Source organism: Ips typographus, linkage group LG15 (genome assembly GCF_016097725.1).
Source record: "Ips typographus isolate SLU linkage group LG15, UJ_Ityp_2.0, whole genome shotgun sequence".
NCBI classification, from domain to species: Eukaryota; Metazoa; Arthropoda; class Insecta; order Coleoptera; family Curculionidae; genus Ips; species Ips typographus.
The window spans coordinates 3,151,705-3,176,140 of NC_138436.1; the positions used below are offsets into that span (position 1 = coordinate 3,151,705).

At 35.6% G+C, this 24,436-nt stretch overlaps 1 protein-coding gene and 2 long non-coding RNA genes across 3 annotated transcripts in view; 1 reads left to right on the forward strand and 2 right to left on the reverse strand.

The window, feature by feature from the left end:
- Positions 1-24,436, forward strand: part of LOC145738482 (uncharacterized) — a 288,003-nt gene that overhangs the window by 48,625 nt on the left and 214,942 nt on the right. The gene's annotated exons all lie outside the window — the stretch shown is intronic.
- On the reverse strand, positions 1,246-2,721 carry LOC145738286 (uncharacterized). The gene is made up of 2 exons (XR_014180683.1): positions 1,486-2,721; positions 1,246-1,431 (listed from the first exon to the last, which is right to left on the reverse strand). It is a non-coding gene; the product is annotated as an uncharacterized LOC145738286 (long non-coding RNA).
- Positions 4,387-5,317, reverse strand: LOC145738378 (uncharacterized). Its single transcript, XM_081993199.1, has 3 exons — positions 5,022-5,317; positions 4,628-4,787; positions 4,387-4,508 (listed from the first exon to the last, which is right to left on the reverse strand). Exons 1-3 carry the CDS (start codon positions 5,301-5,303, stop codon positions 4,387-4,389), a joined length of 564 nt encoding a protein of 187 aa, XP_081849325.1. The 5' UTR covers positions 5,304-5,317.

Here is a 24,436-nt window from a genome sequence, read left to right on the forward strand (position 1 = left end):
GGATGAACTTTTGCTTTGTCTACATACCACTGCTTGGTCTCATTAAATTTTGAAGAGAGGACTAAATAAGCCAGGTCACTGGCCAAGGCATTTGCATAGTCTTCATCAATATTGTAACATAGACATTACACTAGGTACCGTTACCTTAAGTTGCCCCGATCTCCCCCAGTACCGTAGTTATGTCAACAAGATCGGCGAATTGGGGTCACGATGTGAGTATAAATACTGCACCAAAAGCACGTACAGATCACTGATCTCCGGGTTAGTCTGGGTACGCCTATTGTGCAACTTAAAAGTGGAGCAGTAGGTGACCAAGTGCCACACCCTAGATCAGCCCTAACAAAGGAATTAGTGTGGACGCGCAGCACGAGTTGCCGTTCCAGCTTACCTCCCTTTGTTAGGCTCTTCGCGTCTTTGCCGGCTCGGTGAATGCCCTCGGACCTAAGTCTAGGGTTCATTCACCACCGCTAAAGCGTTGCCCTCCGTGTACCTTTGCCTAGAAGCCAGACCACGTCATGATCCCCGCCATCTTAGCCATCTGGGGGTAAGATTATCGTCTAGAGATTAAGGCACTATTACGTAATAAAGAGTGGGTTACCTGTGGAAACCTGAGTATTCTTCCCCCTCAACCAACCCTTAACGTGACATGGTGGAGGCGCCGGGTATCCTCAGAAAGAACGCTAAGGCAAACGCTAGAAGAAAATTGGAACAAAATCCCAAGTTCCAACACTAACACCGTACACAACGGAAACCATTCCTTCATGTTTTTATGGAATATCACCTTGTCCCTAGCCGTAATTTACCTGCTCCTCAGACGGCCGGCCATAATGGCGGTCACCCACGCGGTGCCAACAAGTGCATCAACCATGGCAATGGCCTGCCCGCCAACAGACAACTCTTGGTTGCTGATTTTTACCTGGTCAACAGGGGCACTAGTCATCACATTAATCGTATATAGCTTAATAAAACATTTTCTCACCTCCAGACGAACTAGCCACAGGCACAAAAGGGTCAATCAAGACGAAACCGACCAGCTCACCAGCAACGGCAACAGCAAAGAAATGGCACCAGAAGCAGTACGTGGGCAGAACACCTTCGTCATCAAAATTGACGATTCAGCCGACCTGGCGCATGAGCTGGAAAAAGGTGTGGTCTGCCAACTTGAGAGACAAGTGACTGACACAAATCGGGCACAAAGCCAAGACAGCAGGATAAATAAGGATTAAATAAGTACTAGATAAGACACAGCGTTAACAAAAATTTTATTCAATAATAAAAGTGCACAATTGGCCTCCGAAGCCGCGGGGTGAAGGTGAGCAGACATAGCTGCCCACAACATGGCCCCTCGTACACCACGATGTGTCCGGCGGGGAGTACGGGCGGCCAGTCCTCACCCCAGATTTTAAAAAAATAGATTGTCGCTCGGAACCCCTAACACAAAAACATTGATAACAATACACACATAAAGGTATACAGAATACTTACGCGAGGGAGGTCTGGCACTCGCCGACGCAAAAAGGAGTTCACCCTGCGACGCACGACGCGCAGATTTAAGGGCATCCCACGGGAATCTGACACACAAACAAGGAAATTTTTTTTTATTTCATTTGTTTTTTTCCCTTTTGTTTTTTTTTTTTTGAAAAAGAAAAACACCAAGAGAAAAAAAAAAGGGGATATTTTTTCACTCACCAACGAAGTTCATTTTAATCGTATCAGAGAGGCTTCGAAGACCAATTACACCATAAATTAGAGTAATAAGAAAAAGGTAGACTATGCATCGTAAGGGAATTTTATAGGGTAACAAAAATATTTTTATACATAACATAGTTTTAAAAAAAAATATAAACATATTTTACATGAGAGGAGGTCACTCTGTGACAGCGCCACCTAGCACACAACCCAAGTAACGAACCACCGGCCAAACAAGGAAGTCTCAACGCGCACCAATAGACGGCAGCACCAATACAACCTGGGAACTGGCAGACTTGGTATCCGTGAACTGAGTAGCGGCCAAGGATGCTGGACCGCTCAGACAAGCCCTCAGGCGCGTGGCATAATTAATGGTTTAGTTTATAAGATTTTGTATAAATAAAGGATTCGTTCCACCACATGAACCCACCTGTTAGCACATAAGCAATGTTAGACTTGTACGATTTTAGTGTCCGGGGCGAACACTTCATAGGGGAGGGGCATGTAACATAGACATTACACTAGGTACCGTTACCTTAAGTTGCCCCGATCTCCCCCAGTACCGTAGTTATGTCAACAAGATCGGCGAATTGGGGTCACGATGTGAGTATAAATACTGCACCAAAAGCACGTACAGATCACTGATCTCCGGGTTAGTCTGGGTACGCCTATTGTGCAACTTAAAAGTGGAGCAGTAGGTGACCAAGTGCCACACCCTAGATCAGCCCTAACAAAGGAATTAGTGTGGACGCGCAGCACGAGTTGCCGTTCCAGCTTACCTCCCTTTGTTAGGCTCTTCGCGTCTTTGCCGGCTCGGTGAATGCCCTCGGACCTAAGTCTAGGGTTCATTCACCACCGCTAAAGCGTTGCCCTCCGTGTACCTTTGCCTAGAAGCCAGACCACGTCATGATCCCCGCCATCTTAGCCATCTGGGGGTAAGATTATCGTCTAGAGATTAAGGCACTATTACGTAATAAAGAGTGGGTTACCTGTGGAAACCTGAGTATTCTTCCCCCTCAACCAACCCTTAACGTGACAATATCTTTCGGCATATGGACCTGGTCTGACAAACTCCTCAACCCATCCAAATATTGGACAAAGGGGTGTCCCCAGTGTCTGAAGGAGCCAAAAATGGTGAGGACCAGATTCGGATTGTCCGAATCTCAGCTTGTGGATCAAATTGAAGATTGGTTCAAGAGGGATGCCGTGATTTTTCATGGCCGTGACCGACTGTTTAACATGACGGCTGAATTCAGGGAATTCAGGGATCAAGTGTCGGTACTCATGAGCCAGATCTGCCATTCTGAGAGAGGCAATAGGCTCAATCAACTTCAGAGCATCATATGCTTGATTCCCGACTAATCGTAGACATTTGTCACCCAATCTGTATATTTGATTGAGGGTTTCCCATTCAGATGCCGCGAACATTTTATCCACCCGGTTTACCATAGAGATTAAAGTCTGGAACCGAGCAACATATGTGTCTTTACACATAAGCAAAGTGTTACGGTCCATAATAATTTTATCATCAAGGAAGAAGACGAACCCATGATTGATCAAAATTCTTCCGAAGTTCTTGCTCCTATATACGATTTGATCCGGATGGTCCGGAGAAACACGTTTCGTCCCCGTAATCTTCAAGAGCTCCGTGATCTCTGTACTGTCTATGGCGTTTAAAAACAAGGTAACAATGTGGAGATCTAAAAAGTAAGCACCCCACTTGAGAATGGCAGGATGACATTTGGTCTTGTCTGGGTTACCTATGGTCTTATTTATCCAACCTCTAAAGAATGCCGACACTACAGGATAAGTCGTGTCACTATCAGCCTGGGAGAGACGCATCAAGTCTTTGATAAGTGAGAGGTCAAAATTGTCACTCAAGTTTTTTCTTCCAAACCATTCATGGAACTCGCGAGGGGTTGTAAATAAGCCAAGTTGGCATTTGAGTTTGTCTAAAACTCCCATACGCGATTTCCACAGCTTTAAATTCCAGCTTGGCCTGTAAGGCAGTCCTTTAGAGTACTTGAGAAATTCATTGATTTCATCTTCTAAGAGGGGAGAGTTTAAAGAATAATCGACATTCGATAGATATTCCACTCCCGTTTTAGCACTCGGGGGGAGGGATTCAAACTCGTCCAGTTCTGGGGCAACATCCTCATAACTCATCGATGTCGCCAAATCGCATTCGTCATAAAATTCCATTTTGAGCAAGTAACGTTTAAGTACTTTCTGTTTGGCGCTTCCTGGTTCAGCTGGTCGCACTACTGTCGATTGGTTCACACTCTTCTATACTGCTAAAATCGGCGTATTTTATACCCGATTGATCGGCTGACGCAGTTTGTTATTGTCGCTTGTTTTTCACATTTCTGTAAAGCAGGTGGTGGTGACTCATCACCGATACAGTGCACCCGGTGCATGACACACTCGGTGCATCATGGTGCGACCTTGCCTCGTGCGCTTAATATTTCGCAATCCTCGAATATTCTTATGTTTTTAAGTTAATAAGTCCATCTTTTGAATTAATGGATTTTCCATTCGTGACAATATGCGGAGAAGGCTGATATGTGTGTTTTCCTATTGGTTTTCCCCTTCTTGTAAGAAAGATTTGTAGTGTATATAATGCTAATTTGGGATGACAACTAAATAACAGACAAAATTTTTAAAACACCATATCAAATTTATTTGATAAGCCTGGCCCTAATCGGAAGAAGCCCGAACATTTCTTTTTAATACCCTCTCAGGAGCCTTTGACAGAAATATAGATATTTGTATTTCTATGTCTTTTATGGTTACCCCCTCAGAATACAGCTGTACTGCTTCTGAAATATAAAAAAATATGATATATATTAGAGTCCTCAATTTTAATTGATCATTAGATACGTACTATTGAGTACTTTTAAAAAAAGCTGGAAGTATGTATGAACTTTTGACAACTTACCAATTAATGCTTGAGCAATTTTTAACCCCTTTAGAGGTTTTTTCTTCTTGTGGCCCACGTAACTGTACATAGACATAAACTCATCCGTACATAATTTTTCCATTCCACGTTTAATTAGCTCCTTATAATTCCGCGCTCCCAACATTTTTAGACGCTGTTTCTGAAATGTGTAATAAAAATCGTATATTTTACTAATATGCATGTAACCTACATTTTCGAAAAAGCTGTGTTTTGATACACTTCAAATACAAAAGATACATATAAGAAGCATGCATTTAAAATACTCCCATGCACATACACAATACATATAAAGACAACATTGCACATGTTTTGTTTTCCAATTTTGGTCAGCGTTAGAAGAAGAAAGCAAATTGATAATAAAACTACATTTTACCAAACAGTTAAAAACATCCTTCTCCTGAAGCAGCTCTTCTACTTCATTCAAAATGTCATTCGAACTGATCGGCAATTTTAATTCCAATGCTTCCAAATGTGCCAAATTATTATTTGATGGATAAGATTCGTTTGTTTCAGCACCATCAGATAATTTATTGAAAATTTGTTTCAATAAGTCATAGTTTTTATCAAGTTTGTTATTAATTTCCATTAGTTGGTTTTCATGGTCTTTTAATATTCTTCTTTGTTTGACTAAATATTCTAGGGATTGCTTGCCCATTTTCTCTAGGAAAATAAAAAATACATCAACACAACCAACCAATTTACGAAAAGGGACATAACCTAGGACATGACAGCTTTAAAAACTTGCTATATTTGCAACCTACAATAAACTATATGGTAAATGCCCTAAAAAAACCATCTATTTCGATTAGGTTAAACTGTTCAATTTAAACAAATTCCTTTTGGATTTTTTTTATGATGTGGTTGGACTGTCAAATTCAAAGTTCACAACATACAACATAACATTAGTAACCTATAAATTGCAAACATCTGGATAGAGTTAAGGGATTCTTGCCTGTGCTAACATTATCAAGTTTATTGTTTGACATACCAATATCGTGATTTTCATTTCCTAACGGACCTCCTGGATAAGGCTGATCATTGTGTTTCAATTGGGCTGGGTGTTGGGCTTCTCCATGAAGATTATTTAGAGGTCCTGTAAAATTATGTATTTTAGAACTGCTGCTTTTCAAATACTTTTTTATTGAGAAAAAATCTTTAATAAAAAATTATAGTAAGGTTTACCTTCTTTGGTTTTCTCATTTTTTGGTCTGCTGACAACAGGACTGGCATCTGATCTATGCAGCTCAAATGTCTTATTATTTTTAAATTAATTAAAAATTAAAATTATCCAATGACGCTTCATCACTTTCTTCACTGCTTGAAAAAGTCCTTTTCTTTCTTTCCCTTGTAGGCGGTAATTCATTTAGCTGTTCTATGTCACTAATGTCTGATGTAAAGCAAGCCTTTGTGGCTTTTGAATTTGCAATCGCAAAATTATCGAACAGTTTTTGACTCATTAAAAGAATGGAAAAGCTTTTCCACTCTGAAGATGGATTTTCTTGAGCTTTAATAGCTCTTTCTAATTTTCTTCTGCCATAAGGTGGGTAATATGATTTTGAATTATCATCAAAAAGCCACTTTTTTGGCAACACTTCTACTTCTTCACTCTCTACAAACTTGGCCACAACCCAAACCATTCTAAAAAGTAAATAAAATCATAGAATACATAACTACATGTTTTATCAATATGTACCAGTTTAAAAAAATCTATGGAATGCAGTAAAATAACAATAACAATAAAATAAAACTGCATTATTATTTCTGGATAATTATTAAGATTATTTATTTTTTAAATCCGTATTATTTATAATATATTATAAGTAATATAGATTTATATACTGGCATAGTAATTTTATTCTTATACATATCATTAATGATGAAGTAGTGGATAGACTACAAATTTATTACCAAAAGGTAAACAAACTAATTTGCACTCTATTTCTGTTAATGGCCAATGACACAGTAGAACATCTAAGGTGTTAACTTCAAATATATTTAGGTTTGATGACTTGCATGGTTTATCAAAAAAAATTGATTTGTTATTGTATTTGTGACCTATGCATACAGGTTCATTATTTTTAGCTGAAAATGCAAAATTTCTTATTTCAATGACAGTTTTGTCCTTTAACAAGAAACAACAGTCAACTGACAATGATAGTTTTATTCCTTTCCAAGAAACTGATTTATATTCAGGCCCTTTGCAGCCTATTGGTAAGTTTGCACTATTGTGTGACTGGCTAAATTGTGGACTATCAAAACTTTGAATATTTTTATGCAAATCATTAGACCCATGATAAGAATGTGCTTCACTAAGTCTGAAAATAATTTGATACAAGGGATTTCCAGGTTTTCGCAAAAGATTTTTTAACTTCTGTAACTAGTTTTCAAATTCAAAATTTTTCAATGCTTCCAAAACAACGAACATCATCAACAAGATGCAGAAGATTATGAAAGTTGTGAGAAAGGAATTCAGGACCATACAAGTTCTTAACCATTTTAACAAAGTGGATCAATAGCTCTTCTGCATAATCTGTAAATGAGTGACATAACTTTGAAGAAGACAATATCCTCATTGCTACAGACAAAGTCAAAAAGTTTTGATATTTTTGTTTTGAAATAACTCCCTTCAATGCAAGGGAACCTGTATAAAATAAAAATTGCCGGAACTCAGTAGCTTTCCATCGTTTCACTTCTGAAAGACTTCTTGGACTTCTAACAAATTCTGATGGTAGGTACTGAATAAAAGACATCAAGTTTTTAGAAATAGTTTCAATGCTAGAGGACGAAAGTTTATGTGGAGGTTTTCCAAAGCATCATGTACCACAAACAATTTTTTTAACAACACCTAAGGCAACTAAGTGCATATAATCCAATGGGAATTCTTTAATAATGTCAACATTTGGAATTTTAACAAGGCTTGTATAACCTGTATGATATTCAATATTTGTCTGATTTACAAATTCATTGTGGGTTCTTTTATTAAATTTTAATGAAGGAAAACAAATCCTATCCTTTTTATATTCCCCTTCTTGAGTACATTTTATACAAGAATAATAACCTGAATGCCCTTTAATATATAAAGCTGAAGCTTTTGCAAGAGCATCCATACAAAACATTTTAACTTTAAATTTATATTTTTGACCAAAAAAATCTAAACCATTTGATGTTAGAGAAATAGCCTCATTTACAAAATCTAACATAAATTCATTAAAATTATTTGGCTTGGTATACCCGTGATAAATTCCAATTGGAAATACAACTTTAGAACATTTAAGTAAAGTAATGGATCCCAAAATAGGATATGACTGGCTTGAAGAGCTTTTTGTTAGTGGGATACCATCAATGTTAATAGAAACTTCCACTACTTCATCTGGAAGCAAAGATTTGCAGTGAAAAATCTGTTCCAAGGACTTTTGAATACCTATGTGGTAATACTTGCCAGGTTCAACAGACCTAACTTGAATGCAGGTGGGAGTTTTCAAAAATGTTCTTGGATCTTTTGGAATACTTTTTAAACTGTCCTCTGAATTAGTAGGAAAGTTAGATAAAACATTTAACAAATCTTTTAAAGCATTATGAGTTATTTTGTGAGTGCCCGCCCAGTGACGTAACTCATTTAAAGTACTGCAAGAATCTTCACTTTGAGAAGTTATATTATTTTTACATATTGAAGGTTCCGTTGATATTGTATGCAATGAAAGTGGAGTACTGAAATTAGATTCAAGATTAGCTTCAACAGTAATATCATCCGAGTTTGAGTCAGTCAATATCTACATCAGTATTATGATTTAAAAAAGAATCACAATCTGAAAGAGTTTCGAAATTGGCAGTATCACTTTCAGAAGTCGGGGACAATAGTCTTGTGTTCTTGTTTGTGTTAATTTCTGATATACTATGGTTGGTATTAATATTACTGCTTATAACATCAGAAGTGGTAATGTTTGATGTACTGGTACTAGCAGTAGTGGAGCTACAAACTTCAGTCACAGAATAACTGCTGTAGACTAAACTTTGCACTGATTCAACTTTGTCATTGTTTGATCTTGAGCAAAGATCACTATTAACTAAGTTAAGAACTTCATTCCGTTCTTTCCTAAAGTGTCTGTACCAAGTTCTGTTTCTTATCAGGTGGGGTTCAGGTTTGTTTATGAGTTTTTTAATAGGAAGCATGTCTGATGCCGTTAGCAATACCATAAAAAGTAGGGTTAGAATTGAAATAATACTTTTATACTTATCTTATCAATATTTGCAACACAGCACACAAAAGATGGTTTCTGGCGAAAGAGAAATGTAATTCCACAAACTCAAAGCAAATACTTGCTACTAAACGTTATGTAGTATTCGAAAATAAAAACTCGACACACAATTATCCGCGGCGTCGGTTATTGTGCCTTTACTTTCCACACGAAACGTACGTGACGTAACACGTGACTGTCGGCTCTCCGTCTCCGTCCCGCTAAAATGTCATGAATGTCAAGTGTCACAAAGACAATTCGTGAATTGTCAAAATACGAAAATTAAAAAATTCGTAATTTTCAAAGTTTTCGTTTTTCGTTGGTTAACACAACAGTACAACATTCATAATTGGTATATGTGTTGGTCAGAGACAACCACACATAAATGTTCTGACTGGTTATGAACAACAACTAGTATTTGGGATATTCACAGGATAGTATATGAGTATTACAAAGTGAATATTTTGTTAGTAATATTCTTGTTTTAATATAAACCGAATATTATTTTAATATTCTCTAAGCAATATTCCTCGAATAATTGAATTCATGTTTAAATATACAAAATATTCGTCTAATATTCAATGAATGTTCAGATATATATAACCCGTTTAGAAGATGCAATGAATATTCTATGAATATCGAATGTTAATAGGGCAGGGGTAAAGTGACCATAATTTTTGAGGTTCAATGACGGACAAAAGAAAAAGAAGCGCCGCAGACGAACAATTTTAAGGTGCCACGCCAAAATATTTCAACTTACCAGGGCAAAGTCAAACAGTTACAGATACAAAGATATTACTAAAAATTAATTTTGAACTTCAAAAAGAAACGGAACTAAAAGCGGTTAATATTTTCACTTAATGATCATGTGCATGCGGCGGCGCAAAGGCAAAACAAAACATTCTACCTAACCCCATTTGTTTTTCCTACCGGAAGAACGCTAAACTGCGCAATTAATCACGAGAAGATGACTACAAATAGTTAGGGTAAAGTCGGGTGAGATGGCCACCGTTTTACTTAGCAAAGGCCTGTAATTTTTTTGGTGGGGGTTAGGCGTTGCAACTTTTTTTTTTGTCATTGCTTAACTATTATCCGAACAGGTGGGTAAATAAATACAGTCAAATTAATTTTAATTTTCGTAATTATTATTTGAAAACAAACTTCTTATAAAAACAAAATAAAAGATTAATCCTTAACATCACTTTTGCTTCTTTTTAAAAGCAGTTTTACCACAATTTTGACAAGTATTTACGTAAGATGAGCAATTTTCGTGAAACCAGTTCTGGCATATTATGCACTGCAACCAATCTTCTTTTTTTCTCGTGTTGTTGTACCTTTCTCCACATCCTGCACATTCAGTGTTATCCACTTCGGAAAGGGTATCACTTTCCTCTTCATACGGAACTTCTATATTCTGCTCCTCATCTGAACTTGGTGAAGGTGAGCGTTTTCTTTTTTGAATTTTTTTTTTTGGAATTTGCTTTTTTGTTGTGTTCTTAGTTTGTTTATTTTTCTTTTCGTGTCTTTCTTTCACGGTTGCAATATGTTCGGGAGAAGTTAATAGGGTAGCAACAGCCCTTGCTCGTTTTTTTGCAGAAACAACTAATTTGGGCGTGGGATTAATTTGTTCTAAAAGTTTTTCAGGTGTCAGGTCTGGAATAGATTTCTCATTCACTGGGGTCGTACATCGAGGCTCTATAGGATCAGCATGGCTACAAGATGGCACTTCATCATCCATCGAATTAGTTGAGTGAGTTATTTCTGGTGTTACTTTAGCATTGTTCACTTGAGAGCTGAAACTGTGACTGTTTGTTACTTCTGTGACTGTTCCCTGGCCTTCTCTGGTGTCACTGTTTGCTATTCGATCAGAAACTGTGTAAGCATGGTCGGGTACAGAATTTGGATTCCAGGGAAATATTCCAGTGGCTCTGAAGCCGGATATTGCATTTCCAGCGGTTGCTGACTTTCCCCAGCTTTTCATTAGAAGTTCTCCAAATTGGAGTCGTCCTAGTTTCCTTCCGGGGTGGCTCTGCATCCATTCTCTGCAAGATTGATAGTAGAAGGTTTTAAGGGACTTAAAAAAAGCCCTATCTAATGGTTGCAAATAATGAGTAGTATGTGGAGGTAAACACAATAAAACGACATTATTTGCTTCAGCGGTTTCTAAAAGTTCAACAGAAGAACAGTGAGATGCATGCCCATCAATTCCATTCTTCCTTCGCCTTTACGTGGTAAGAAGTGGTTTTTAAACCAATCCAAAAAAATTGTTGCAGTAACATAGGCCGATTTTTGTGACATCACGATATGTGAACCGGGTGGCATTGAGTCAGTCCATTTGGTCTTTAAATTCTTCCCTTTAAATACGCAGACTGGCGGTAAAAAAAAACCCTCGGCATTACAGCAAGCTATGCACGAGATCGTCTCACCCTTTTCCCCCGACGTCACTGTAACAACATCCTTCGCTCCTTTTTCGGCTAAAACATTGCCAGGTCGATTATTTAATTGCAGACCTGTTTCATCAACATTATAGATGCACCCAGGTTTGTTGAAAAGCTCATTTTGTTCAAGTGTTTCTTGTAGCAGTTTAAAATAATTTCCCACATCTACACGGTTCATGCCCTCACCTCGGCCTAGAGATACACCCTCAGCTTTGCGAATAGAGAAGTCGGGGTGTCTTCTCAAAAACGACCTAAACCAATCCGAACCAACGTCTCCTTTTTCTTTGTTGAACTTGTGATTGATTTGTAGACATTCAGCAAAATTATAGGCAAGCTTTCGAACATCTGGTACCGTCATAGGAAACCCGTATTTTTGGGCCTTTATAATGTGTTGCACTAATTTATTTTCATTTGCTTCCCCCAACATACTATCAGGTCCCATTCTACCAATGGTAAAAATATTATTTTTTATTTTCCTTTCAAGGGTTTTCCTAGGAATGCCATAATTTTTTGAGGCGCCGTTCACAGAAGAACCGTTTCTAACAGCTTCAATTGCTAGCCTCAAATTTTCTTCAGTATAATTACCACGATTTGAGTTCTTTCTTTTATACTTTGTTGGCATTTTCCGCAGAAAATTGGAAAGGACATCAAACTGTAAAAAAATAGATGTTACAAACATCTGGCCATCTATCCCCACTATTTGGTGGCCATCTCTCCCAAAATGTTAGGGAAAGATGGCCAACGTGACAAACAAAACTCACAGCATGTTTTTAATTGGTTTTTGAGGTTAGAAATACTTATTGTACTCACCTAATACGTTGATATTGGCAGTAGATTTCTTCCCATACACTCACAGTAGACCGCAGAAAAAAACTATTCTAAAATTTTCGAACGACGTAATAACGTTTTTATTTTTTGAGCGCTTCAGTGTCACTTCGAGGTAAACGCAAACTGCAACAATGTGGCCTCAACAATGGGTTGTTGACTAGATTTTTTCCTTTTTTTTTTTCTGAAAAAGGGTACAGATTAAGGTCGTCGTCGAAAATATTTAAAAAATACTAATCATTTATTACCAGATCGTGGTGTTTCTACAGGATCTATTATTGGATCATGTGTTGTAACTGTCTCTTCTTCTAAATGTTTGCTAGTGGAAGCCTCAGGCGACAACAGCACCTCCATAGTGTCCCATATGTACCCTGGCGAAGATACTTAGGCAATTGATGACGCTGCCGAAAGCGGTCTTGTCATTGACGTAGTTGGGAGTGGCGTAGTCGTATGAGTTCTGTTTGAATGACATACCCATGTAGTGCCATGTACTTCATTGAACATAACATCATGCAACATCATTATCTAAACTTACTTTCTTGATCGGTGGCACTTTTCAAAAAACATCATTTTTTTATATAATGGCCACCTCACTTCTGCCGAAGCTCCCGACTTAGGCCCTTCGCGTTTCTCGCTGGTAAACTTGTTTCGTAGGGTCTTCCACATCTTTTGGCAGTCTTTTACTTAAAAAAGAACGGTATTATGGTAATAATTGGATAATAAAAACGCATCTCAAACAAGATACCTGATATTTTTAAGGCAGCCGCCAGGTCAGCCCATGCGGCTTCCTTTTTAATATTATTTTTGTAGTCCTTGTGAGCCAAGTTGTACAGGTATTCATAGTTTTGAATCAGGTCTATAAGCAGTTCCTCCGTCTCTACAGACAACCCTACTCCTACTTCACTTTCTCCTTGCGATTCCTCCATGTCCATCTCAAACACAACACAAAACGACGCAACACAACAAAAAAACGCACAGATAACCAAGCCAAGCCAAGAAAACGGTCGAATGACTGGAACGTGCCTTTTAATAATTTTGTGTTGACGTTAGAAATGTCAATATCATCTGATCTGTTTAAGCACTCTCATTGGTTGAATCGCGAATCACGAGCAACAGAAATAAAATTTGGTTAAATGGAAACAACAGAGAATAACGGCCAGCAACAATGGAAACTACGAGCAAGGCGATAACCGAGGTTTATAAATGTATGCGTGCGAATCCCTATGTGTTATTTTCGGAACAGCGCCAATCACGAACAACGAATTACGAGCAACGGGAACAACAGAGTTTATAAATCCAGCTTAAGCGGTTATCGAGCAACCGTATCAGCAACAATGACTTGAAAACAAAACTTGAACAAAAATCAAAACCATTTTCCCATGTCAATCTCCTATGTCCAGGGTGCTCATGGACACCTGTTGTACTAGTTCTACAAACCACTTGTATGAGACAACATCTATCAAGTACTATGATTGTAAAGAAAACATCTTTGTGCTGCTGCCATGTTTTTTTTAAACAATAAGTAATGAATCGAAATTTTTAGATATTTTGATTATTCGAACTTACCTATCTCAAACGGAAAGTAATGACTCCACTCTATGAAGATGGACTACTTTAATGTAGAGAGAGAATCAAAGAGTAATACATAACCACAGACCACGCCAGTAATTCTTTCGGTTATAGGGCATATTGTGCCCCCGAGCATCCACTATGACGTCACCCGGCGGATGGCTTTACGTAAACAAGTTCCGCTGATCGGCCATCTTGGATCTGTTGTGATGTCAAATGCCAACTGGTCACTTTACTCACTTTGCTTTTGTTTTTGTTTTGATGTGTCAAAAAATTTTAGCATCCAATAATTGTAGTTTTATTACAATAATAATCTAATAATCGGTGAAGATTATACACTAAAATCAAGTAAATGTATATTTTCAATGGTCATAATGGATACAATGCCTGCTGGCCCAGGTAAGATTGCAATAGCAATTTCATACCTAACCTTAATAAACCATGTTGATGCATAATTACTACAAACTTTTATAGGTAGTCTGACATTTTTTAGGGTGGTTCAAGCAAGAAATTGGGCCTATTTTAAAGATCTGTATCCTGTATATGCTGAATACTTTACTACTTTTTCATGTGGATGAAAAAACACAACTTTTATGAAAAAATTGACCTAAGGGAGGAACAAACAAATTACCCACTAAGAAGATTGCAACATAGTTGAAGAGTGAAATGCTGTGCAATGGGTTCAACTACTTACATTAGAACAGTGGATAAAAAACCAAGTTTTAAGGTCAGTAGGTATACTGATTTTACTTAAATTAACATCCAAGCATTGCAGTTTTTATTATTGTTATGTTGAACACAATAATTAATAATTATACACTTTAGTAAACTGCATTGTTCAACCTTGAGTTAATATGTATTATACAGTGGCTTTTTTAAGTAGTGTAAACAACCTATACTCGGTTTATTTGGTCTTGGTAGCGGTTTTGAGGTAGGTCAGGGTAACACTTGTGTCGTCATACCCATCCTACCTTTAATTAAACAAGAACAATGGTCCACAATAGTCATTATTATATAGATAAAATTTAAAGATACAATATATAATATAGATATAATACATTGAACAATAACTGTTTCACTTGTTTTGTTCGGTTTGGGTCCCTCCGGGTTTCTCCTGATCAGTGTTCAACTGGTTTTCATTTCTTTCTTCACGTATAGGCACTTGATATGGTGCCGTACCACGTACACTTGTATGATTAACTCGTCTTCGAAGAGGCGTGACAGTCACCTGCCGAATTCAATTTGGCATGTTTGCTGTATTTGGTAGTGGCACAACGGGGTTCCAATTCGATCGCAAAGTCACCCTCGGCACTTCAACTAACGTCGGTTCACGTCTTGATGGCACCCTAAATGGATGTCCTATCATTCTAGGTGGCAAATGGGGTTGGGGAGGTTGATATGGTTCACTCCGCCTGAACCTTGAAATTCCACCAGTCACTGTGGAATTTCTTCTGTACGCACAAACATTGCATGCGCAACCATCTACAAACAGATTTCCCCAAAATTATCTTGGTTGACAGAATGGCACCCTCGGCGGTGCGCAAATTGCACAACCACATCTTTCCGTAGGGTTTCTTCCTTGTCTCATCATTGCATCAATAAGAATCGTCTGGTATTCAATGTGAATTATTTGGGTCCAAAGTCCTAGTAACGCCTTTGTGACTCCCAAATACACTATTCCTGGTCGCTGTATTTCTTGGTGTAATTCCCATAAATGGTATAAAGCCATGTCATATAAATGTAATTTGACATTTATGCCCGAAACACATCGGGCATAATATAGAAACATCACTATACACTCCATTTCTTATAAACTTTCGATCTGCAATTTTTGGTACTATTACGGTACTTCGCTAATTAAAATGCAAATCACAGCGATGGAATTATTTATATACTCTTAATTTCATGTCAGCACTTTTACGGGACGCATGCGGTCGCATATTATTCATTTGATGCACTTTATTTTGACCGAATACATTATGCTGGTATTCAAAAAATATCCAACACTAAAATAGAACGAAACTCGTTATTTTAATCTGTCTATCCCCCAATATCACATACCCCTGACATTTATTCAAGTATTTACTTGTTCGGCACATATGGCATTTCCGATATATTTAAGTCCCTCGTATTTTTGTCTAAGTATGCCAATTTAATTATATCATTTTTCCATTGTAGTCAAATAACTTGTAACACGCGCGCTTAGATAATCATTTTACACACTTTTGGTGTAACTGCAGAAAATTATACTAATATCCGTTCGTGAATTTTTCAATTGCGCATTAAATTCAGACGCGGATAAGAGAATAAAAATCCCTGACCTCAGTAACTTCAAATTTAGGTACAACTCGGTATGTGAAGTTTGTACCCAACAAACGTAATGTTTTTATTTCAACAAAATTAATACTTTGTATACAAAGTGTTACAACCTTCCTGTCAGTTGTCAGTTGGGGCATTGATTTTGTATAAGGATAGATAGTCAGTGTGTAATTGATGCACTCCCTAATAGGTGGCAGCACTAGAAACAAAATTAGAGTAAAGTAACAATGAATGAACTCCTTAATTTTGCGGCCGGTCGTAAATTGTTTGGTGGGGATTGAGGGGAATATTCGAAGATTTGAGTGACTTTTGGCTTTGGGCTTGGCAATCAGAAACAATGTGATTGATCATTGTGTACATCATATTTGTCCGGGTTTATACTTTTTCTATTACACTCTCGTTTTTTATGGCAAAGCTTTAATTTGTTTGACCATTTATTAAAGAATTGATGGTAAAGTAGATATCCGGTTGGTTTCAGAATTAATAAAAGATAAGAATAATAAATACTAAAAAAGATTCTTGTTTTTGTTTTTAGTGAATTTTATATAAATGAAATTATTAGATAAAAAACTAAAGTAAAACAATAGCAAGTATAAAAATAACTATTCGAATTGTTTGATTTTCTGATTCACTTTAATTTTACATACCTAATTGAAAAACGTAATAAATAATTATATAAGAGTTTATGCACTCACAGTTATTTCAATAGATCAGTGCTTAGAGTTTGTGTATGACATTCTGATATTCTCTGTGATGCAAACTTTTACTCCGAATTAATTAGTAATTAAAACAGACTTTATTTTATCGCCCCCCCCCTTTAACTTTTTTTTTATGATTTTAGAAAAAAAAAAGTTTTATACAAAAGTTTTAGAATTTGTTCTAAAGATTTGAACGCAACTTACTTGGATTATACAGGATGTCCCAAAAATGAGTGTCAGACCAAACTTATGTTTTTTTAAATGGAACACCCTGTATATTATTCAACAGTTGAATAAAGCAGATTGAGACGATTTCAACGAAATATGGTTTTTTGGATTTATCTGTAATACTTTTCCCAAAAAAAGTAGTTAAGAGAATCAAACAAGTTTTGATCGACTTAAAAATAAATGAATAAATGTATATAAGCTTTATTCAAATATATGTATAACAATAAATAATAAAAAGATAATTTAAAAAATATAACACTCATATAAAATATGTTTTTTTTTTAAAGAAAAGACTTTTAATTTTTATGCTATACATTTTAAAAATCTGTATTTATTTTAAAAAAATCTATATTAACCATCATGTCTTATAGACATTGGACATAATGGGCTACAAATAATATTCAAAATTGTTCAGACAAAAAAAAATATATTTGTAAAAACTACATAAAAACCTAAAAAGATAACATACTAAACACTTACCTTATAATCTCATATGAATATTAATTATACATTTTGTAATATTCTTAGTTTATCTATTGGTTTATTACTACTGGATGACATTGGTTTAAAAGATGAGGATAACTTTTTGCATTTCTTAAATAATATAGTTCTAATAAGTAATTGTAAAATGTAATTTTTATGGTGGCAGCAAACTTCATTAGCATTAAACCAAATTGGTACCTCTTTGGAAACTGCTTCAACTATGTGTTTTTCAATATTTTTTCCTAGCTCTGTAGAAGTCCATATTAAATGAAAATATTTTGCAAACACCTTCATTGCAACGTAAGTGAAATCGTGTAAAGTATGGGAAGGTTTTTTTAAGGCCCATGGATTATTAATATTATAATTTCTAAAAAAAATTAAAATATCATTGTTGTCAATTAATAATTCACTTTCTGCACTTAAAAATGTTTTACAGTCAGCGCATTTAAATTTAGTGTAACACTTTTTAAACAAATAGCCTGCAGATATACAACAGAAGATTCTTCTAATGATGCAGGCTGGTTTTGCAGTGAAAACTCTGGTAAATAAGAAGTGGACGCCTCTTGTTCAGGGTCTTCAGTGACTTGAGACTCATTTATTTCATTATCATTCTTTATAGGGTGGTCAATTGAATCTTCATTAAAAATTTCCTCTGCAGTCAATAATGGTTCGGAAAAGTCTGGTTCACAATTGGATGTTTTCACAGGTTTTAACAAATTCATGAGTAGGTTTGATTTAAAAGCAGCCTGAAAAGCTCTCACTGTAGGGTTTCTTGCATAACCCCCCTTCTGTCGATATATAGAGAACTGATTTTCTAAGGGGTCCTGGTTCAAACGACTAGTTAAAAGAAATGAATAACCTTTTTGGGCCTGTTGCTGAAATCATTGCATTACTGCATTAATGGTCAATATCATTGAATCGAACGAGGGTGGTCTTGATATTTTACCCTGTCTGTTAACTTTCACTAAGTTAGTGAAAACTTCTAATGCCGATCTCAGGGCCTTCATTGGTAAACAATTTTCATCTGTAATAGGCTTTCTGTAATTCTTGTTTGCCCTCAAATTCCGCGAATTTAAAGCATCAAAAGCATTATCAATAATTTCAACAAAATCAGCTGTATATTTGGCACTGTTTGATTTTAGCTGGCCCGTTTCCAATGCTACACGAATAGCTGCAGCCACACTATGGCTGAAAAATTGTGTTGCAAGTTTTACGCTCATCTTTTGAAAATTTGATGGGTTTAAATGGGCTTCTGTTATGTTAAGTAGTGCCCTAGCTGTTGTGCTCTGCTGATCTAGATTATAAATGAATTTTATGTCATTAAAGTCAATAACTTTACTATTTTCCAGCAGAAAATGTCCATTTAATAAATTATTCCTCAACCCTTTTATTATGTATGTGTCAAAAACTGCAAAATACTTTTGTTCATTTATATAAAAGAATGGTAAATCCTGGATCACGTTAAGGTTTTAAATACTTTTTGGTTTGTGGTGCTTTGATCGCATATAATTGAAACTGGATTCAATCATATTTTACTAAGTTCAAGTAAATGAAATTGAATTATTTTTGTTATCTCCTTATGTTTTACACCATTTTCAGAAAAGTAAAATGACAAGGGTATTTTCCAGTTTGAATAGAGACCTCTAAGCATTATAACCAGTGCTTGCTTGGCCAATCCAGGTCCTCTGCCCAGTTCTCCCAAATCTTGTACGCTTTCTATAACGTCAGTATATTTGTTATATTCCAGAAATGTTTTAATTGCCATCTCGTCAAAAAGAAGGGTACATTCCTTTTGTTTTGAAGTCATTGTCTCTACTTTAATTTTGGCTAATTTCAATAAACGTTTTTTGAGGCCAGGTTTTTGTCTGTAGTTACGCATCCATGAAACTATTGTGGAGGGGGCTGGAAGAATACATCCCTTGGAACGCAAAAATTTATAAGTTGTTGGGGACTTATAATACAGCGAAAGAGCAATTTTTTTTTCTTCAGGTAACCAGACTCTCTTGGCTTTGTGATAAAGCTGCATATTTACAAAAGTTTTATTGAAAGCAGATAAATGTTTCGTGGATCTTGGTGCTGAAAAATGTTTTTTTTGTTTGAGAATTGTTTTTGTCTTCTGTAATTCGTGACTAGTGCTGAACAATCGTCTAAATCAATTTTTCTTGGAGTGTCTGGTGAGGCCAGAGTTGATGCAGTTTCTAATGCTTCACTAATGATTTGAGACGTCGATGGTTCTTCTCTATCTCTTTTCATCGGAGTTAAAAAACAAACTTCCTGGGAGGCAGGTAACAGCAACTCGTCTTCCTCCTGTGGTTGTTGGCCATACATACGTCTGCTAGAATCTGGTTCTATAGATGTCTCATACTGATGGACTAGTGGGACAGCAGATGCCGCTAGCTTCTTTTGTAGAATGTACTTTTTATCAAAATGGTCCAGACACAAGTATTTTGTCTTCAGTTGGTCTAATGCAAGCATCTTCAGTTCAACGTTTCCTATAAAAAAAAATGTTGCTCAAAAAATAGCAGAGTTACTGAATAATAAAGAAAGAGTAGTAAAGAAAGGGTTATTGTAATTTTAGAAGAATCTTGAAACTACTTTTTGTGATTTGAACAAGTTGACGGTTTAACAGATCAAATTAAACTTTGTAATAAAAACGTTTTCCTAGGAACATGGATGAGGCTGGCTAACATTGTTAATAAAAAAAAATTTAAAAAAATCAAATACAATTTTTAGTAAAAAATGGAAAAAGTTATACACCTGTAATTGTGTAACTCATTAAAAAATACACCATCTAGTTGCCACATAGAATCAAACTTGGACAAGTGAAATGTTATTACCACATACAGAAAGTAAATTTTCACTAATATGATTATCAAGACGTATTTCATATAACTAGAATCACATTGATTTAAATAAAGAGGTAAGAAATTAATATAAAAGTTCCTACCTGAATTTTCGATCCATTGCTTACATCTGTCAGGATCATTCACTGGAAAACGAAATAAACGTAACCCCTCATTTTCTTTTGTAGATTTGGAACAATTTACGTAAGAACATCGATGAGCCATCTATAAAAAAACGAATTGCTATACTTTATTATTTCAAAGTATAGGGTGTCCCATTTTTCACACATTTTGTAGGATATCTCGTTTATTTTTAAAGATACGGGGTTGCGGTTTTCGCGACAGTGTATTAATTTTTTGTGAAATTAAACATGGTGTCAGTCATAATCCATTTCATTGTTAAGATACAGGGGGAAATTGAAAAATATCAATTTTGAGGTACCCCCCCGTATCTCAGATATCTTTAAACTTTTTGAAGAGGTGAAAACGAATTCTTAAAGACATTTTTCCGTAGCATCCAGTGACGTAGTTTGTTTTTTGCTGAAATCTTTCATTTTTTGATGACATAAACATATGTTTTTTTAAATGAAACACCCTGTATATGATTTTTATTTTTATTAGGTTTATTGTGGGCTTTTCAAAAATATACAGGGTGTCCGGTAAGTGTATAGTATAATTTCGGTAGCGTGTAGAGGCTGTCAAAATAACCTTAGTTTGTTATATGAAATAAATTTCTAAAGTGCCCCCTAATGGAGATACAGAGCCCCAAAAGAGTGCCGGGCGGTTCAGTTTTTTCGCTCTAACTTTTGAACCGCCCTGTATAAATTAGTGAAATTTTAATATTCTGTGTAGACGATAAAGCCTCATAAAACTATACTGCAATAAATGTCTTACGCAGTCAAGGTAGTCAGGAACGGACTTGTCGCCACACTGCTTGAAGCAAAGTTTTGACAGATGACATTTTACAGAGTTCAAAACTACATTTTTAAATAGCCTGCTCATTTTTCTTTAAATAAGATACTCTATTTGTTTTGGTAAATTGAACCGTTTTTGAGAAAGTTGGATTTTTGTGTCACACATTTTTGAAATATCAAATTAGAATACATACTGCAATCCAGGCTGGAATTAAACCATCACTCAATTTAGTGATAAGCAGGACCTGTCTTTGTATCAGAAGCAAAGTTACTTTAAAATGTGCATGCAAAAGTATTTACATACTTTAAAATGTCGGCATTATAACATAATTCCTTTTAAAACTATTTAGTATATACTTACCTTTAACAACAGCCAGTAGAAATAGTAGAATGAGTTTATATAAACACTGTAAAACGTTAATAACACAAACTTATAACCACTTGGAACTTAATCTAAAAATTTGGAATCTAATAGAAAGTGTGGCAACAACACCCACGAAAAATCTTGTTCTCGAATATCTCTACCAACATTTTACTTCTTTAACTGTGATTGGTCAAATTCGCATTATTCTGCAGTTGTCGTAAATTTATAGTAAAACAACCCATTAATAAACTGATGGGAACATTTCAGCCGTACGCCATCTACCAATGAATCGCCAACTAAACGCCGGTTGTTTTATCTTAAAGAGAACGAAGTGAGCGCTATACAAAATCAATGATAATACTATTCCTAATAATAATAATGTGACAAAATTCCCTTTGGTACGTTTATAGGACTCATAATGACGTATCTTTAGAGGGTACTGAGAACTCCTTACACCCCGTCAGAGGGCGGCAATTTTGAATTCACTAGTCTAGCAAGCCAGCGCATATGACATTCAGATTTAAAAAATTCGCGGAAAGCACGGATTAATTTGCCGACAAAAGTTCTCCACTCTGAAAGACTTGGTGTCGGAGATAATAAAAAAGAGTCGGCACGCTTTGTGTAACGGTCAGAAATGTTCGTTCCTCGTCTTTCTTATAATTTTTGTCTTTTGTCTTTGTTTATTTTAAAGTTTCGACCATTCCAATTTTGTCCGGCGTCAGTTATTTTGCTGGATAGTGCATTCATTTTTATTTGGTTGGTGGAGTCAGCCAGAGGCTGTGGCTCAACAGTTGCTGGAAAAATGTAAGTAATTAAATACTGGTCTAGCATCAATGATATCTGGTGTTAAGAAACTAAATTGCTGGCAAATTGAAAGAAACCGCTCGATTTTAGCAACCGATATATGTATAAAATATCTGCCTCGCAAGGCCGACATTTTTTTATAAAGAATTACAAGCTACCAATTTTGGGAAGGAAAAAACGGTATGGGTCCAAAATTTCATATCGGTCGATCACTAGACTAGACTACATTGTTGGTTGTTTAAATTACCCGCTTTTCAATTAAATTACCAAATTGTTTCCGGAGCGAAAATAATGCTGGAAATTGGCCATCAAGTCTCACCATCAAGTCTTTGCAGCACGAGTTTGCATAGCTTTTCGTAAGCAGTTTGTACATGTTGATTTTCGTATTGGGATAAAACCAGAATGCAAATACATTCGAACCACACAGTTACATCATTAAGTGTTGTTAACATAATACATTTTGCAAATAAATTTTTTAAATTTTTTTCTATATGATCATTATTTACAATTTTTTTCCAATCTTTAGAAACCATTTTCATAAAATAGGCACAACATAAATTTGCTAAATAATTTAATTGAAAAAGAAGAAGAAACTTCTTGAACGTATTCAGGATGATCACGCTGCATAAGAAACATATCAATTAGGTCATCATTATTTCTGTCAAAAGAAGCAAGAGCTTCTGATCTAATTTTTCGAAATGTTGCGTCAGATTTAATATTTTCGAGATTTTTACTTGTGTTTACAAAGTTGGCATCAGCTTTCAGAAGTATACTTTTTTTAACATCAGAAGGTTTCCTACTCAGTAACTTTTGTTGCATAGCAGATCTCTAGATTTCCTTGACGTAGCCGGTAAGGACTCTTTTATGGCAAAAATCTTTTGAGGTACTATAAACGGTAACTTTGCGCAATTTATCAATATGAATGACAAATGCTTTGCAATTATTAAATTTATTATGCCGACATACCCCAAATAATGTTAAACTACCGTCTGTACATTGTTTTTTGCTTTTAAATGCAATAAGGCAAGTATTATTCACAGATTGAGACATTTTCTTTCTTAAATAAAATGGGTAATTTTTGGAATCTAGTTTGTTGTTTTTACATATTAAATTCCATTCGTTAACAGGAATTATAAAACTTCCTTCAAAATATTTGCATTTTTTATATGTAGGCTTTTCAAGTAAATCTACATTTTTGTAGGTGTCCACCAGACAACTGAGAAAATCGATTTTTTTTCCGGTGTAACGGCACAAAAAATGTCTCTTTTCACCAAAACATTTGTATAGTAGGGCTGCACTGAAGATGAACTACGGGTACTACGAAGTTCGACGCAACTATTATTGGAATTAACGCAGCTTTTTTGCGAACCAGGAATCAATATGTCAGGATACTTTTCAGGTGTTGATTCTAGCTTACTTACCACATTTTCCTTTAGTTATATATCAGGAATGATTTCGTCGTCATCCTCAACTTTTGCAGTTTTACGTTCAATATTTTCTTGCATTTCAACTTCATTTAAGATTTGCAAATAACTATAGCATGCTTTTCGAACATTCATTAAGTTTTTTCTATTAACCTTCCAGCCTAAATTTAAACAAATACTTTTAGTAAAAAGTGGTGATTTCAATTGTACTAAAAGACTTTTCCTAGAAATATTTTTATTCTTTAGTACTTCGACAGCTAAATCAAATTTGACTATACGTTTTGATTTGGCTGCAATATCCATCTCTCCTTGTTCATCATTCCTGTTAAAATATTTCACAATGTTCTCCTTATTTCTACTAAGATATAAGGCAACCACGCTAGGATACTTAAGTTTCGGAGTTTTAATACTTCGTGCTATTTCTTGTATTAAATCCGATTTTGGAGTCAATCTTAATAAATCCAAACCTTTAATATTTGGGCAAATTGCTACTGGAGTGCTAAAAATGTCGTCAATATTACAATTATTATTAAACATTACGAGATTAATAATTCACTACACCTATTTATCTACTAACTCGATTTATGTAAATATGAACTGAATTATTGGTCACTACTAATTGGTACGTGATATAATAACAAATA

Coding starts and splice junctions, on each gene's coding strand:
- LOC145738378 (XM_081993199.1), bottom strand. CDS start 5,303: ATGGGCAAGCAATCCCTAGAATATTTAGTCAAACAAAGAAGAATATTA. Junction 4,788..5,021: donor AGGATGTTTTTAACTGTTTG/GTAAAATGTAGT, acceptor TACACATTTCAG/AAACAGCGTCTAAAAATGTT. Junction 4,509..4,627: donor AATTGCTCAAGCATTAATTG/GTAAGTTGTCAA, acceptor TTTATATTTCAG/AAGCAGTACAGCTGTATTCT.